The following is an 18,816-nucleotide window of genomic DNA, read 5'->3' as shown; positions in this document are numbered from 1 at the left end:
GTCTCATTTCCTTCCTCTCAGATTTTGTCAGCAGATAGAGCTTTACTGCAGTTTGCAGTTGCATGAGATGCGTTGCCCTCTATCCAGGGTGCAATGTGGCTTGGTATCACCCATGGACTGACCCCTTCTTGGGTCAATTTACCTATATAACTTTTCTGGAAGGGTGTGACCCTGGCAGCCTGTGGAGACCTTGGGAATATCTTCCAGAGGGCCCTGGACCAGCAGTGTCTGCCTGGGTGTGAGACAGACAACCTCTCACCCTCCATGTACCTCCTGGGTCAGGGCATGGAAATCTCACAGGCACCCTGCTCTAGGCAGAAGAGGAGGGGCAGCCTCAGAGGGTGTGGACAGTTCCCTGGCTCCTGGGGGAACTTCAAGCTTATTGCAGACAGAAACCCCTTCTTCCTCATTTTCAGTCCAACTAACACACTTGGTGGCTAGAGAAACTTTACCTCCTGTTTTTATTTATATATTAAATTTTTTCTTTTCATTTTACACAAGATGTGTATTTAAATAACCAGATCCTGGATTTGAAGAAGAACATATCTGGGATCTGTTCTGCTCTTTTAATTGTCACTTAGTCCTTAGTGTGAGGACAGATTTGTTCTATGTGTAACAGCTACATTTAAAAAGTTATAAAATTGTCCTTAGTGTTACAATGATATATTTTTAAAAATAAAATTTTCTAATTGAACAAAGTATGCAAAGGTTATTCCCCCTTTTTTCCCTGCCCCCAACAAGCCTAAAGGATCATTATATTTTTTATATTGTTGTTGTTAAAGTCCTGGAATATAGAGATAAACGGTGAGTGAGCAGTCCCTGGTGGAGAAAGGGAGTCTTTTCACACAACCAGTGTTTTCCCTCAGCTGTCTTCATTGGAAATCACTCAACACCAATGACTCAATGGCCATTGGAAATCAATGATTGTTGTTCATTCAGTACAAACAAACAAGGAAGCAAACAAAAATTATCAATATGTTTGTACAGCTACGCCCGATAATTTATGTACAATAAAGGAATGAGGAACAGGAAAGTGAAGAATAGAGAAAGGGATGCTGGACCAGTAGACGTGATGGAACCATATTGCAATTTTCTACGTGAGAATGTCTGCTTGGTCTGTAGGAACAGAGTTCTGGGGTAAAGCAGTGAGTATGTTCTCAGTAGACACTCTTGTCTGCTTCTGGAACACATCAACTGAATCTTTGTCCTCCATTTCCAGTTCTGCAGATGTGTCTGTTTCACTGATTGGCCCCAGTCAAAGTGGAATCTGATCTGTGTCATGGACAAACTCTGCCTTCACCAAAGGCTTTCACTCATTCACTAAGTAGTGTGCGCCTCTTCACCATCAACTGCATCCCGGGACCATCCTACCTGCCATGTTCAAATTCTGCCACAGGGGAGCCTGAAGGCTCTTCAGCTGCAGCTTCACCAAAGAGGTCCAGAGTGTGCACCAAACTAGTGAGCCAGCAGCTCCCGATGCCACAGGTGGAGGAGGCAGCAGAGCCTTACTCGGTGTTTTTATCACCATCCCTCCAGCAACAGCAGCAGCAGCAGCAGCAACCACAACTACTATTTCTAATTGTGGTAATAATGATGATCACACTTAGAATAATAATAAATAACAGTAGTTGTAATTGCTGACATGTTTAGTTTATATACAGATCTATTATTTGTAATGTTCTATAATTTACTTTTAGTAATACATACAATAATTGTGTCATAAATATCAGGACCTCAAAACACCTCACCTAATGAGTGATTCTCACCTATGGACCTATGAGCTGCCCACCTGCTAGTGCGGGTCCTCTCACCACTCCACCCCTAGAGCTTCGATCTGTCTGGTCAACCTTCTGGGACAATGAAGTAGTTGAAGCAGTCATATGGTCTGATTGTGGTCTTGGCACATAGCTTGACTCGTTAGAAATCAAAGGCTGACTTTAAGACGTACTCAGCTGTTTGGCTAAATTGTGGCAGAAGAAAATATCTTCTCAGCAGATATACCTTTGTGTCTCTTGCTTTCAGAGTAAAAGACTGTTTCAGTCACAGTAGTTTGAGTTAATCTGTATCGAAAATCATCGACAGCCTACAAATACTGAAAGGGGACAAAAAATTTGCAGACATACTGAGTCCATTATAAGTGCTATCAAATGTCTCCTATAAGAAATGAAAAATAGAATGTTAGGCCTTGATTTCTTAAACTCAGCCTTCAGCCATTTTCCCAAATTATTCTAAATGTTTCCAAGACATTTCAGAAGCATTCTCTGGTGGGGATTATTTCCAATTGTGAAGAGTACTAGAGGATGAGAATCAAAAGGAATCTTTCTTCTATTGCAAAAGAGCCAATCTCCAGGATTTCAAAGGCCTGGGGAAGCTGCTTGAGTTGTGAGGTCCATGGAGGTGCGTGGGCTTTGGAGTCAGACAGAGTTGATCCTGAGTTCCAGCCCAGCCCCTTAGTAGGCCCTAAGGACTCGCGTGGTGCTGTCACAAGCAGTGCTGCCTTTGGGAGCCCCTAACCTCCTGTCTTTTCTCCTTTCAGTGTGGGAAAGGGGTTTGGTCAGCCAGGGGTGTCAGCAGCCCTGTCCCACACCCATTGTCTACACCTAATCTGGTGGCAGGGAGGCCACAGAGTGCAGCGACTGGAACTGGGTGAGAGGGTGAGAGGCAGCCGGGCCCCAGGCCAAGTCAAGTGCATGGAATCCTGACTGTCAACAATCAGGGATCTTTCTGCTTTGGGGAGGGAAGTATTTGTTCCACACGTCTCACTGAATAAGGCACAGAGCCTGATCTGTCCCAAGTGGGAGTTTAACCAAGCTAGACGGGGGCCGAGGGCCCTGGCCCAGTTTGACACCCACCTCCTCTCCCACCTTCTACTCAGCCAGAAGACTAGGAGAATCTGAAAGCAGAGGTGCTGCAGCGCCACTAGCTCCAAGACTCCAGAAAAACAGGAATAGGGCATTCTGGCAGGTCAAAGCAGACAGAATACTTGAGCTCAGGAGTTGGAGAACTGACTACTAACCTGTAGCCCCAGCTACGTGGGAGGCTGAGGTGGGAAGATCGCTTGAGCTCAGGAGATTGAGACCAGCCTGGGCAACATGGTGAAACCTCATCTCTACAAAAAATATAAAAATCAGCCGGGCATGGTGGCATGTGCCTGTAGTCCCAGCTACTCAGGAGGCTGAGGTGGGAAGATTGCTTGAGCCCGGGAGGCTGCAGTGAGCCATGACTGCACCACTGCACCAGCCTGGGCAATAGAGTGAGACCCTGTCTCAAATCAAAAACAAACAAAAACCAGAGGTAGGGCTGAGGAGTCCATGGCCACTGAGCCCGAGCCAGCACGGCCCAGAGGAACTGAGCTCCCAGCCCTGTCACTGCCAAGGACCCTTCTTCCCTGAGCTTGAAGGGATTGAGAAAGAGAGACAGACGGTCAGCGGCCCTGTTACCAGTGATGCAGACTCCAGGAGATGCGGGCAGATTAGAAGAGGCCAGCCCCTCTTCCACGTTCCACCACCGCCCGCAACATCCTTCTGGGACCCCAGCCTGCATGCCCCTATAAGATGCTTTTGCACTGGTTCAGTGTATGTACCATGCAAGGGCCTAATTGAAAACACGTGAATGAAGTGTACGGTCTTCTGTTCCCAGCTGAGGGGCCCCCTCCAACAGTGGCGTTAGCAGTGGGGTACAGTGTGGTAAGAGAGGTGCTAAGGGACGGGATGAGGGTCTTTCTTGCTTTAAAGGTGTCTAAATGTACTTCTTCTTAAACTTAATTAGCTAATAAGATGTCTTATACAAGCAGAACCAGGTAAGGGAAAGAGCAAGTGCATTTCGAGTGGCAGCTCACCCCTTAATTAGCTGTAATACCCGCAGCAGGCGGCCCCACCTCAATGAGTCAATCTCCCTTTCAAAAAAAAAAAAAAAGCACTAATAATAAGGGGGCGGGGCATGGAGCTTTATCCTATCAGGGGCGCTGGAGTGGAAACCATCCAATCAGGAGTGAAGCCGGGGAGCAGGGGCGGCTTCCGGGATTTGGCGGGGGGCCTTTGTCGGCTGCAGTTAGAGCTCGGGTCTCCTCCCCACAGCTCTGAGTCTTTCGTTCTGGGAGGCCCAGGTGGCTTCGCGTTCTGCGAATAAACAGAGCCTCTGTTGCTCTGTGACCTGCAGGCACTGGGAGATCCATAGCTAAGACGCCAGGGCATCCCGGAAGCTGGGAAATGGTGAGTGTGCTCATTAAAATGCTCAGGGTCCATCCTCCCAGGAGATCCTGCACTGTGCCCCATGGACGCCGCAGCCAAGTTTGCACCACCTCACTGGGGTGGGGTTTTTGTTTTTTGGTCCTTTGGGAGTTTTTCTCCCTTCACAAATCTGAATGAATCTAGGGGACAGGAATCATTTGTGACTGTTACCTCTCAATACCAGCAAACGATTGGCTGACCAGCAATGTGTCTCCAAGGGATGAAAACTAGCTTTGAAGAAATAAAATCCTTACATCCCAAGGGGTTATCTTTTTAGGTTAAGGTCCCCAGAGGAGGGAGGGGTGTGGTCGGAAGCGGCGGGAACCCGCTGTAGGGGCACCTGGGCCTCCCCGCAGTCAGCTCCGGGGTCTGGGCCCCGAGTCCCAGCGGGCCCAGCTCGGCCCTGGGTCCCCTCCGCTGCAAGATGGCGGCCAGGCCGGCAGCCGGGACTCCGCGCGTCCTGTCCCGTCCCGACCCCGCAGAGCGACCTCGGCCCTGGCCGGAGCCCTCTCTGGGCAGCTTCGCGCCGCAGCCACGCGTCTCCCCCAGATTGTGCGGTGAGGACGGGAGCGTCTCAGGGGAGACCCAGGTTCGGTGTGTGGGAAAACTGTGCCCTGTGGGGTCCTCAGTCACTCCTTTCTCCTATTAAGAATTAAAGGGAGTCACTGTTAAAACGTTGAAGAATTTGAGCAAATAGCGATTTGTGACATTGGAAGCCTGCAGTCCTGGTTTGTGGTTCGGAGATCCCCAGAGGGGCTTGAAGGAAAGGTTTTTATAAGGTGCATGAGGAAGCGGACCAAATTAAATAACCGATAGGTTACAGTTCTGTAGTTGCCTTATTTATACTATGCAGGTGGAGGTGAATTGAAGCTTTGTGGTTCGTTAAGTCCGAATTTTGTTTTCCCCTAAAGTTGTAATTTACAAGAAATGCATTTGAGTTTGGTTTTGGTTTTTCTCCCTAGAAACCTGGGGCACTATAACCACTTCCGTATAATCGCCTGCTCATTAATCATCTTAACACTGCCCAGGGGAACTGATTTTCCCCCTGCGGTTTCCTAACGTGTGGCACGCAGAGTCTCAAGTCCACCACTGTGTTCCCCCAGTCTAACTGGGCTTGCAGTAAAATATTAAATTTCCAGTTCCTTCCTGACATTTCCAAAGGCTAACTTCCCCTCTCCAATTCACAACATTATTAACCGTTGGTCATTTATTATACATTTCAGACAGTATTTTACTCATTAATCATGATTTCACAGAGCAGTGGATGACACTTTTTTAAAGATTTGTGTTTTTTTGGTGTACATTTCACGTGAGAGGAAAGCAGAGAATAAAAAATCCCTGACATCCCACCGCAAAAACATCTTTGTGCCTCTTTTTCATTCATCTTCCCTAGGCACAGACACGTTATCAGAAAGAATGTCTTTTGACTTGAGGTTTTGCTTTGGAAACTTTACAGGGCCCTGTATAGCCACCCTCTATCCAGTCTTTTCCTGTTCCGGAATTTCAGAACTGTCTGGGATGACTCAAGATGCCCACAGTGGCCGTGTCTCTTGGAGTGTTTAGTGACTGTCAGCCCCAGGTCACCTCTTGTTAGAGGACGGCCCAAGATATGGAAATGTAGCCCCCCAGGGGAGCAGCTGGATGCCCTGGGGCTGAGAGAAATCTCCTGGGACACCCTTAACCTAAAAAGATAACCCCTTGGGATGTAAGGATTTTATTTCTTCAAAGCTAGTTTTCATCCCTTGGAGACACATTGCTGGTCAGCCAATCGTTTGCTGGTATTGAGAGGAAACAGTCACAAATGATTTCTGTCCCCTAGATTCATTCAGATTTGTGAAGGGCGAAAAACTCCCAAAGGACCAAAAAACAAAAACCCCACCCCAGTGAGGCGGTGCAAACTTGGCTGCAGTGTCCATGGGGCACAGTGCAGGATCTCCTGGGAGGATGGTCCCTGAGCATTTTAATGAGCATTTTTGGGGTAGGAGAATGTCCCAAATGATACCGTGACCTGAGTTGACACTTGAGCCAGATATGTCTGTGTTCCAGTGAGCATTACCACTCCCTGAGTTTGCTGCCTTAGAAAGATTTGTTCATTTATTTCTACTTCAGTTTTTCAGTTAGTGTAAATTTCATCAATAGAGCTTGAAAGATAAAAAACATTTCCAAGGCCATGAAAGGTGGATTTAAGAAAATTAAAATATCAAGTCATATACTTCATTGCTAAAAATTCTTATTTTTCTTCAGCAGAGTGAAGTAGTAAGTTTCTCAGGTTTGTTCTTTTTTTGGGAGTAATTTAAAACCGAATCTCAGGGCTCACCTTTTGGAAATGCTGCCAGGGAAAAGAAATGGAGAAAATCTTTCTTTCATTATTGGTTGTAGAAAGTGAATACATTTTCACAACAATGTGTGGTAAATTGGTGAATTACATAGTTTCATCAAAACATCAGTTTCTTTTTTTTGTAGGGTGAAGTTATGACAGTGGGTATCTTTGTTCTTTAGCCTCTCGTCTGGATGTTGAGGTTATTTTTTATTTTTTGTTTTTGGAGACAGGCTCTCCCCTCTGTCACCCAGACGGAAGTCCAGTAGTGTGATGAAAGCTCACTCAACCTCCTGGGCTCAAGTGATCTCCCACCTCAGCCTTCCAAGTAGATGGGACTTACAGGGGTGCTCCACCATGGCTGGCTATTTTGTTTTTTCTTCTTGTAGAGATGTGGGTCTCACTGTGTTGCCCCCAGAGTGGTCTCAAATTCCTGGGCTCAAGTGATCCTCCCGCCTTGGCCTCCCAAAGTGCTGAGATAACAAGCATGAGCCACCATGCCTGGCCTTGGATGTATGGCTTTAATGCTGAACTTAGCACCTGCTAGAATTGTTTATATATGATTATTTACTAAATGATCTGTTATCATGGAAATAAGTAAGTGGCTTATTTATTGTGTGAAAGGGATAGATGCTTTAGTGTTTTCTGTTGAGGTATAAATTTTAAAGGCGTTTCAGTTTCCTTTATTCTGTAAACACTGAGTAGTTTTGCTTTCTTCAAACACTGGGCATTTTCTCATTGAATACTAATTGAATAACCCTGACTGGGAAGCAGAAGCCTGAGCTCAGTGAGTGCAAACTAACCCAGTCTTGAGCCTGCAAGAAGAGGTCACTGAAGCCCAGTTAGTTCTTCCAGGGGAGTTTCCCCTGCAGGTGTCCCAGCCTGCTCACCCCAACCATGGAAGGAGCCCTTTATACTGAGAAGCTACAGAGCTCTGGAAAGCTGAAAGCTGAAAATCCACAGAAAGAGGCATTTGGGGTTGGGATGGAAGGAGGGTTGGGAGACTCTTTCTGAGGATAGAAATTGTTATTGTCCTGATTTTGGTTTTTCTCCCTAGAAACCCAGGGCACTACAACCATTTCCACATAATCGCCTACTCATTAATCATTTTAACACTGCCCCCGACAACTGGTTTTCCCATGTTTTCCTAATGTGTGGTACGCAGAGTCTCAAATCTATCACTGTGTTCCCCCAGACTAACCGAGGCTTGCAGTAAAATATTAAGTTTCCAGTTCCTTCCCCACATTTTATTTGATTTTGTCAAATAAAACAAATTCAGGTTTAGGTAAGAAGTTCCTTAATTCTAAAGGAGTATTGCAACAGGGGGAAAGCACCAGCTGTAAAATCTTTGTGGATCTCAAAGGTTAGGCAGACAAAGACTTTCTTTCACAGGGAGGAGCAAACAAGCTCAGAAGGTAGGAGGGGAAAGGCAGGATTAAGGTGCCAAAATCAGATTCTAGATCAGAGAATGTTTCACTCTCATGTCAGCCTGTTCTTGGGAGGGGCTTAGGGAGGGGTTGAATGTTGACCAGGCTGTGAGTGTGTCAAATTCCAGCAACCTGGAGAAAAATACAAAGTTTTGTTAAGTAGTTTATTCTGAATACTGAAGACAGAACTGTTCAGCTGAGTCAGAAGGGGAATTTGGAGAGTCTGTGGCTTTGTGATGAGTAAATCAGGGAGCATCATCAAAGTCATAATAGGATGGTTTTTTGCAGTAAGCTGTTCTTGGAAAACACAAAAGATGGGGTATTTCTTTAATCACAGCTATTTACCAGGTTAATATTCCTATCTTTTCCCACTACTTTTGTTTTGCCCTATATGTATTTATCTCATTTGGCTGTTCTGAACTGTATCCTTATGATAACCTGATAAACATAAGTAAAGTGATTTGCTGAGTTATTTGAGTAGATCTTTGAAATGATTGAACTTAAGGATAGGGTTATGGGTGCCCTCAATTTACAGGCAGTAGCTTGGAAGTATAGATAGGGCCCCAGGCATTGTGACTGGCATCTGAAGTGGGGGCAGTGTTGTGGGACTGAGCCCAGAACTTGTGGGGCCTGTGCTGACTCTGTGTGGTGTCAGAATTAAGTTGTTGGCACCCAGTTGGTGTTGGAGGATTGGTTGGTGTTCAGCAAACTCTACACATTTGATGTCAGAAGACAGACCTCACAGAGGCCTGGGCTGGAGAGAGACTCCCAAGTGTCTGGGGGAAGGGAGGCTCTGTTCTGCCCACAGGCTGCCCCACTGTGCATTGTCCTTTGATTCCAGGTCTCCTGCTAGGGTGAGAGGGGACTGAAGACGGAGAGGAAAGGAGTTCTGAGAAGAGACCGCCTCCCCCACCCAGCTGCCACCACATGATTCCCACCCACTCCTGAACATACCAACTAGGCATTGACATGTCCCCGTCCCTCCCAGGAGAAGGCTTGACTGTCAGGAATTGCACCCACAGCACCTTTGCTTCCAGTTTCCTGCCAAAAACCCATACAAGTGCCTGAGCACTCCTGGCTTGTTGTAATCCCAGACACTGAATCCGCAGCAGCAGCCTAGTTTCTCCATCAACCTAGGCTTGTGGACCATCCAATCATAATCTCATCTGCCTGCATGGACCCAGGAATATGTCAGAGCATAGCCCCACCTGGGCCAGTATCTGTAGCACAAACCAGTCCTTCCACCAACTTGGTACTGCCCCCTGCTTATGAAGCTCAATAGCACCTTCCTCTCTTCTTCCTTTTACTTCTCCACAAGCCCCTTCTTTATGTGTACACAGTGTTCCCAAGGTCACCCCACAGGTGCCTGAGTCCAGCACCTATTGGAACTCAGATGTCCATGAGCTCAAGACCATGGCTGTAGACCTGGCTGTTGTAAGAGCAAATACAAGTTAGAAATACAACACTTAATCCTTCTTGAAAGTAAGGAAACAAATTTTTCTCTTTTTTTTTTTTTCTTAAAGCATTTACTTTGGAAAACTTTCATATGTAAATTTTTCTGTTTTACAATCTGTCTAAATCACTCTAACAGCTAAATAGGCCATTTGTCAGTCTTTTTGACTCAGTATTCCCTTTCTCTAGGAACTGGGAATCATTGATATAAAATGTAAATAGCAAAGAAGATAGAACCGTGTCCTACAGTTTCTACAGGAGAGCAGGCACCTGGCTTCAAGTTGCAAATCTGCCTGTCACGAAGACATGAAGTTTATTTTTCCTTTGACTATAGGCAATTAAAAAACACAGATGGCCTCCCAATTCCCAGGTGAATTTAGGATGAACTCTATGACAAATGGCGCTGTCAGGTCTTCTATTGAGGACTAATTATGGTGACTTTTCACCAGTGGGTGTTTTTCTAATCTCTTAGCAGGTTGCCTGTCATGTCCTTTACATTCTGGGCTAATTATGTCATAAAACAGTTTTCTTTCTTTTCTACCACTATGGATAGTTTTTCTGGGGTTGGAGATGATTTTATGATTTTCTTCTTCATTATATTTTTCAAACGTTGTCCAGAATTACCACACAGAATATAAACCTGTAAGGTGCCTGTAAGACTTCACTCCAGTGGGTCTTTTCCCTCTTTGATTTCTGTTCACAACCCACATTTGTACAGCAAAGTGCCCATTGCCCCCAAAATCTGCAGGCAGAATGGTCTCTCTGCTTACTTGGGATCTTTAGTCGCTTCTAGAACAGTTTGACTAGATTTCTATAACAATAAGTTCAAGGGCATCAGTTAGCCATTCCAGCTCTGTCTTTCCATGCCCCTGGCATCTTCAGATCTGAAACTGATTCAGAGACCATGGGGGCTGGAAACCAACCAGGCACACACATACATTGAGTAGGCCTGAGAATCTCAACATTCCCCTCATCCTCTTGCCCAAATGCCCATGAATGTGCAGAAAGTGCATGCTACTTCCCTGTGCCACCAGCACCTAAATCTGCAGCTGCGAATTCTGAACCCAGGTCCTGGGGTTCTCCAGGATGTGTGAGAGCAGCCTTCCTGGGGGGGCTGTCTCCTCTAGTTTTCTTCACAGCAACACACAAGAATTGCAGAGCCAGGTTGATTCCACCTGGGGTCTGCACATAAAGGCTGGTCTCCACCTGGGATCCACAAGACAGGGCCAGACTTTGGACTCAGGATATATAGAAAATCCAGGGGACATTTTCTGCATTGTGAGAGATCAACATGGACTCTGTAAAGCCCTACTTTCAGAGTGAGGCCCTCAGAGTTTTCAAGACCTTGTCCAGTGAGCTACAGCAGTTCTGTTAGGGGTTCCTTTTTATAAACAGAATCTCATGGCAGAATCTGTAAGTGTAAAGCAGCGCCTTAGCAGAGGGAGGGTGGGGCCAGCACTCTCCAGAGCCATGAGTAAAGCTATGCCTACCTGTGAGCTGTGTTACTGGAGTAGAGTAATCTTGTCCTTTCTTGTACCCAAGAGTTAGCTGATCAGGTATAGGTAATAACATACCTGGATCGTGGATCTGTGGCCCTACTATGACAACTCAATTTTCTATTCTGGTTCCACAAGGACAACTTGAGTCTTTCCTGCCTGAATCACTATTGGGTTTTCATCACACGGTTACCAGGGACTCTCTCACCAGCACCTAGGGGTCACTTGGTTATATATCCTGTGCAGGCAGGGGACAGGCTGACAACAGGCTAATCTTGCTTCTGTCTCAGAGGGAGAAGAATGAGTCATCAGGGTTTGTTTCTTTTTTAACAGAAGGAATCTCCTTATTTGGTATCCAAGTGGGAGTTGCTCCAGTTTTCTAATGTGTGGGTGAAATACAAGGAGGAGGCCTGGAGACTCATACTGATAGGTAAACCAATTGCTTCCATTTCATATGGCCACTAGGAAAACAGATGCAGCAGCCATAGTCCCTACCATCCAGGAACTTTCAGTCTAAAGCAGATGGATAATGGTTGAATTCAACATCATGTGGTCAGGAGCAAGAATGGAGGTGTACAGGGGACTTGGGCTTGATTTGGGACAAATCTTGCCCTTATGTTGACGTTGTGAGTTCTGATGTCACCACCTGAAGGGCCACCCATGGACAAAAGAGTGGTTATTATAATTATTATTTATATTGCCTTTTTCTTGTTAAAGATAATTATGTAGCTACTAATATAATTTTCCTAGAAAGCCCTACGTGTTTTGGTTAAATTGCTTGTTGTTGCTTGTTACAAAATAGGATGAAGCTTAAACTATTAAAACAAGGCAAACCATGGGAGCCAAGTTCTTGTTGGTCAGGCTTAGGAAAGACAACTGAAAATAAAGCAGCAATGTAGAGATGAGAAGCCTAGCCCAGCCCCTGCCCCAGCTCTGCTCAAATCTACCCTCTTCTGAGCCTGGTCCAGGTCTGTCCCTACCCTGGGCCTCCCCTCATAGAACTGACTAGAGGAGGTCAGACTTCTGGGTGGCTGCTGCTGCCATCTCTTCAGAGGTGGTGCTCACAATTTCCCCAAACCCAAAAGCAGGTAAATGGGAGCAAAGGACTCACTTTTTCAAAATTATTTGAAAATTAAATTTTTTTCTTATTGAAACCAGTACTTTTAGAAACATTCCGCCTGGCAACCTCTTTTTCATTTCTGCAGATCCAGTAGTTGCTCCACAAGTTGTAACAAAGTCAGTGTAAAGATATGAAGAGAATAATGAGAAATTCTTTTTCTTCTTCTTTTTTTTTGAGACCGAATCTCACTCTGTTGCCCAGGCTGGAATAGTGTCATCTCGGTTCACACAACCTCTGCCTTCCTGGTTCAGGTGATTCTCCTGCCTCAGCCTCCCGAGTAGCTGGGATTACAGGTGTGCCACCATGCACAGCTGATTTTTGTATTTTTAGTAGAGACAGGGTTTCACAATGTTGACCAGGCTGGTCTTGAACTCCTGACCTCAAGTGATACACCCATCTTGGCCTCCCAAAGTGCTGGGATTACAGGCGTGAGACACCGCGCCCAGTGGAGAAATTCTTGTGAACTAAACTTGACTCCTTCCTTTCTGTATCCCTCCTATCTGTCAATAGTTAGCTTTTATAGTGGTAGGGAAACAAGAAGAAATAGAAAGGCTGGGCTGTTATCTAAATCCTGCTGGGAATTATGGGATACTTAGGACCCACATCCCAGGGGTTTATGTGGCTTAACTCACACCATGTGATGTTCCCAGCACAGTGCATACTGTGAGCACATAGTACAAGCTCAATAAACACTGCTTTAATGCGTGTATCCATGCTGTTTTCCAAATGCTGACTTAGACATAACTGTCTTCTCCAGTCTCTGTATCTGTAGACTTTAAATGGCTGGCAAAGGATGTGATCTTTCAGGACAGTGGTTGGTGGTCCTCGCTGTGAACGAAAAGTATTTTTGTTGTGATTATTGAGTGCAAGGGACTCTGTGTGCTGCGTCTGCTTCCTCTAGCTGAGTGCTATTGATAATGGGTCTAGCATTGACAGGGGACTTGTTAAAGAAGCCAGTTCATGGAAACTTTCCAAACCTGCAGAATCACATTACTTAGAGGGGGCCCAGAATACCAAATGATATGTATGCATATTGAACCTTGAGAGGCAATGCTTAGCTAAGTGATTCTCAGCCCAGGCTTCTAAGTAGGGTCACATGGCCAATTCGAAGAACTATGGTCACCTGTACCTTCCCCCACAGATTTTTTTTTTATGCTTATATTAAGATTATGATTTACTTTTCCCCTCCACCCATATCACAGCAATGATTATGGGCCCATCTGTGCGTTAGCACTGATACCAATTTGTCTTATTACAGACAATGCTAACTTCGTTCACTTGGTTCAGGTGCTCTCTGCCAGATTCCTTTGCTATAAAGTTGATCATTTTTGTCTTTGTAGTGAGTATCTAGGAGGGAGGATTTACTGAGTGATGTGTATAAACCATCACATTTAATCCAGAGACTCCCATTTCTTTTTGGTTTCCCTTTGCTTGTAGCTTTCTTTGCAGAGTAAAGGCTCTCACATTTGTTGACAGGAGATAACAGCTTTTAAGACTGGAAGTTCTGAATCAGGTCTCAGTTCTGTAGGTTTCCATTTTATTTCATCTCACGTCACAAGCATATGCTTATTTATTCTCTATATTTTCAGAGAAAGAACAAGAATTAACATATAACAAATATGTCTATTGTCTTAAAATTCTAAAATATGTAATAGCACATAGAATAAACATAACAAAAACTTGAAAAAAATTACCAGATTCAGAAACAAGAGCTTTTACTTTATTTCATTGTATGTATTGGTCTTTATAAAGTTTTGTTAAAAAGACACAAAAAAGGCATCACCCACAAAGAGTTTTATAGTTTTTATACAATTTAAAATATTTTTAAATTTTATTTACACAGTAATATTCTCTTACTTTTAATGTGTATATAGTTATCATTATGTGCACACACGCACATAAAATGAAAGCATTATTTGATCACTATTGTGTGGCTGCTTTCTTAACTTGTTTTCATTACTCAGTTACGAAATCTTCTCTGAACATTCTGTTAAGGTTGTCTCTGTATATTGGCCAGTATGTCCCTTTGAGATAAATTCTAAATCAGATAAACTGAGGCAAAATACAAACTTTACTATATAGCAAATATGTGGAAAATAATTTTTATATAAGAGGAAGAATATAATTTTTCTTATAGATTATTTATTGGGTTTTATATATGTAAACAACTGTTAGGATGATATCTGATATATAGTGTATGTTCAAAAAGGATTACTACCATTCTAGCTGTTATAACTTGTAAATTTCATAAAACTCTCAGTTTCACATCATGCCTGAATTCTTTCCTCAGTGTTCGACCTCTCTGCTATTCAAAAGTGGCTTCGGGGCCTGAAGCATTAACACTACTGGTGAACTTGTTAGACATGCAGACACTCAGCCAGCCATGGTGGCTCATGGCTCATGCCTGTATCCTTAGCTACTCAAGAGGCTGAAATAGGAGGATCGCCTGAGCCCAGGAGGTCGAGGCTGCAGTGAGCCAAGATTCCACCACTGCACTCCAGCCTGGGTGGCAGAGTGAGACCCTGTGTCAAAATTAAAAATTAAAAAATATAGAAATGCAGAAACTCAAAATCTAGATCTCCTGAATCAGACTCTGCCTTTGAAGAAGATCTCCAGTTTATTGTTGTATACTATACAATTTGGGAAGTATGCCTCTAAGTCACCATGAATTTTGCACCTGAGAATTATACACAGCTGATTCTGGATGATGTAAATATAGCACCCAAAAATGTATATTCCTGTGTTGATGCCTTAGTTTTATATTTTACATTCGATATAAGTATCTACACTAGTTTTGTGGATTTTATGTTATTCTCTTTCCACAGAGTTTGAGACTACATTAGAAAATATTACTGTGTTAAAAATGATCTTACTGAATAATTCAGGTCACTCATATAAGTCAGAACCAATAACTGTCATTTCATCTTGGGACAAATGAAGAACTCTGCCATGGCCACATAGTCAATGTATTCTTTATTTTTATTTCAGGGACTGTTTTCATTCAGGGATGTGGCCGTAGAATTCTCTCTGGAGGAGTGGGAACACCTGGAACCAGCTCAGAAGAATTTGTATCAGGATGTGATGTTAGAAAACTACAGAAACCTGGTCTCTCTGGGTGAGGATAACTTGCCTTCAGAATGTCTAATAACTAAGAGTTTTATTTCTTTTCTTTTCAGAATGTCCCTTGGGATCTTGTGCTTTGTATGAGTTAGTTTTAGATTCTTGTTTTCAGGAAAAAAATAGGGGTTTTGTTGATGTAGAAAAAATTTCATAATGTTTGATTTTGACATTTGCCTTTTTATTTGAGGTGATGTACAAGTTTCACTCTCTTCGTGATTCTAGAAATTGGTTGACATAAACTATTGTTGCTTACACTTTAAAATCCATTTTTTTTTGGTTTGTTTTTGATTCAGTCAGATTTGCAAGAGAAGCTCAAGATCCCCAGATTTAAAATGCTTCCTAAATATTCTAAAGAAGCTGGTAGGAAACAGTATTTTGAGAAATACTTTTCAAGAATCTTCTATAATGTCTTCTTTTTTCTACTGAGCACAGTACTAAATTAGAAATTAATCCTGTCCTGTGGGGCCAAAAAAAAGTATAAAAATAAAAATAAAAAGAACCCTCGGTAAGAGTCATGCTTATTTTTCCAATAAAACAGGTCTTGTTGTCTCTAAGCCGGACCTGATCACCTTTTTGGAGCAAAGGAAAGAGTCTTGGAATGTGAAGAGTGAGGAGACAGTAGCCATCCAGCCAGGTAGGTGGGAGTGAATGAAGTAGATGACATGGGCAAGACGTCCAGAAGTCAAGAAAGAACCAGACCTTGAAGTGTGAATTGGGAAGTTCTCTAATGGAAATGATTTTTGAGACACCTGGGTTTATTTCTTTCCCTTGCTGTCAAAGAGGGACATCATCTGTCCCATGCTCTTAAATTATCTGATGATTCTCCTTCCTCTTCTGTGATCCACCATCATATTCACAGTGACAGCCAAAGTGCTCCCCTTGGCCTGTGAGGGCCTGCGTGATCTGACTGTTCTTCCATTGATTTGGGGGCTCTGGGAAAGTCCGTGCATGTTTCCACCTCTATGTGAAACCACTTCTAAAGTTCTGGTTTTGCCTCATGTCAGAAGTGTGTGAGGGGAGTGATGGACAGTGGAATTTTTTTCAAAAGTCCCAGGAATTCTGTGGATAGATGTCACATATTTTCTGATACATTAATTTTTAATCCTATTGTGGTTTCCAAGGTGATCCTATAGAAATTAAGATGCAGTAATTTTATCAAAATACGAAGCATCTTCTCAAATCTAAGAAAATCTAATCTTATGTTTCGCTTCAACTTTTCATTTTTCCTCACCTGAGCTAAGATGAGAAATTTAAACTCTATAGGCACAAATTCCACAAATGTAAAATAGCTTAATGTGTATGACTTGTTATGTAGAATTCTTATCTAAATTTTTGTCTATGGAGAGCTTAGAACATTGTCCAGTATATAATAAACTCTGAACTGTTGCCTTATATCTTAATAACTATCATTCTATAATTTTGTCTGCTTCAGTATGAAGCTTACTGAGAATGTGTCCTTTAGTTCCTTTTTTTTCTTTCTAGACATATGATTCTTTCCACAAATATAAATGTTACCTATTTAAAGGGTACATCTTGATGATTTGATATACATACACATTGTGTAATGACTAACACAGCAAAGTTAATTACCACATCAGTCATCTCACATTAGATGCCAATTTTTGTGTGCGTGGTGAGAACTCTTAAGATGTACACTGTTAACAAATCTGAAGTATACTATAGTGCAGGGGTCTATAGTACTGGTCTGTGGCCTGTGAGGAATACGATCACACAGCAGGAGGTGCGACCATTGGGCCAGCAAGCATTACTGGCTGATCGCTGCCTCCTCTCAGATCAGCAGCAGCATTTGATTCTCATAGGAGTGTGAGCCCTTTTGTGAACTGTGCATGCAAAAGATCTAGGTTGTGTGCTTTTTGTGAGAATCTATCTAATGCCTGATGATCTGAGGTAAAACAGCTTCATCCCAAAACCACCCCCAACTCGACCTCCATCCGTGGAAAAATTGTCTTCCATAAAACTGGTCCCTGCTGCTGAAAAGGTTGAGGACTGCTACTATAGAGTATCATTAACTATATTTACAATGCTGTACATTAGATATTCAGAATTTATCTTGTAAATGAAAGTTTGTACTTGTTACCATAATGTCTACCTTGTTTATTCATCCATGTTGTCAGAAATTGCCGTACCTTCTTCATTATGTCTGAATAATATTCTATATATTGTGGATAATTGGCTATGAACATAGGAATACAGATATATCTTTGACATATGATTTTAGTTCCTTTGGTTATACAATTAGAAGATTGAAGGTTCATATAATACTATTTTTAATTTTTTTGAGGTGCTTTCATGCCATTTTTCATAATGGCTGAATCAATTTACATTTCCACTGACAGTGTACAAGGGTTTTCTTTTCTCCTCACTCTGACTCTTACTATTAATATTTCTTGACTCTGACAGCAGTCATTCTAACAAGTGTGAATATTTATTTATTGACTCTTGGACAGCAGTTATACTAACAAGTGTGAGGTGATATCTCATTGAGGTTTTACTTGCATTTTCCTGATGAATAATAACATTGAGAACCTTTTTATAAACCTGTTTGCCACTTCCATGTCATATTTTGAGAAATGTCTACTTGAGTCCTTTGCAAATTTTTGTCAGATTTACTTTTTTTTTTGCTATTGAATTGTGTGAGATTCTTAATATTTTGGATATAAAACTCTTATCAGATCTATTTTCTCCCAATCCCTGGGTTGCTTTTTCATGTTCTGTGTTTTCTTTGCCGTGCACACACTTTTTTGTTTGATTTAATGCTACTTGTTTTTATTTTTTGCTTTTTGTTGCTTGTGATTTTTTGATGTGATAGCCAGAAAAATTATTGCCAAGGCCAGTGTCAAAGAGATTGTTCCTTATGCTTTGTTCTAGATGTTATACAGTTTCTGGTTTTGCATTTAAGTGTTAATTCTTTTGAGTTAATTTTTGTACATGGTATAAGTAAACTTTATTCTTTTGCAAATGACTGCTTTTTTCAGCATTATTTGTTGAAGAGACTATACTTCCCCTTTGTGTATCTTGGTGCCCTTGTCAAAGTAATAGTTGACTGTATGCACATGGGTTTCTTTCTGGTTTTTGTATTCTATTCCATTGGTCCATGTGTCTGTTTTTACGTCAGTACCATACTCCTGATTAGTATAGCTGTGTAATAGTTTGAAATGAAGAAGTGTGATGCCTCTAGGTTTATTCTTCTTTTTCAAGATTGCATTGGCTATTTGGAGTTATTTGTGAATCCACAGAAGTTTTATAATTTTTTCTATTTCTGTGAAAAATGCCATTAAAATGTTAATACAGATTTCATTGGATCTGTGAATCACTTTGTGAAGTATGGACATTTTAGCAATATTATTTTTTCCAATCCATGAAGAAGCGATATTTTTCCATTTGTGTCTTTTTCAATTACTTTCATCAGTGTTTTATAGATTTTACTGGACAGATCTTTCACTTCTTTAGTTAAATGAAGTTATAAAATTTAAAAAAAATTATTGATACTATTATAAATAAGATTTTTTGTAACTTTTTTCTCAGTTTGTTGTTAGTATATGGAAATGCAACTAATTTTTGTATATTTTTATGGCCTCAACTTTACTGAATGGATATATTAGCTCTATTTTTTGTTTGTTTGTTAGGTATAGTG

General features: G+C 42.3%; 1 protein-coding gene across 1 annotated transcript in view; it reads left to right on the top strand.

Moving 5' to 3' along the window:
• The first annotated feature begins 4,653 nt into the window (after positions 1-4,653).
• LOC100584033 (zinc finger protein 267) overlaps positions 4,654-18,816 on the top strand; it is a 44,067-nt gene continuing 29,904 nt past the window's right edge. Inside the window, exons 1-5 of the mRNA XM_030821885.1 lie at positions 4,654-4,823; positions 7,419-7,541; positions 9,314-9,407; positions 15,030-15,156; positions 15,700-15,795. Of these exons, the coding sequence (XP_030677745.1) occupies positions 4,654-4,823; positions 7,419-7,541; positions 9,314-9,407; positions 15,030-15,156; positions 15,700-15,795 (610 nt within the window). The remainder of the gene's footprint in view (positions 4,824-7,418; positions 7,542-9,313; positions 9,408-15,029; positions 15,157-15,699; positions 15,796-18,816) is intronic.

This window comes from Nomascus leucogenys, chromosome 2, assembly GCF_006542625.1.
Source record: "Nomascus leucogenys isolate Asia chromosome 2, Asia_NLE_v1, whole genome shotgun sequence".
NCBI lineage: Eukaryota > Metazoa > Chordata > Mammalia > Primates > Hylobatidae > Nomascus > Nomascus leucogenys.
The sequence above is the reverse complement of the archived record's forward strand: the minus strand, read 5'-3'. Positions and strand labels throughout refer to the sequence as shown.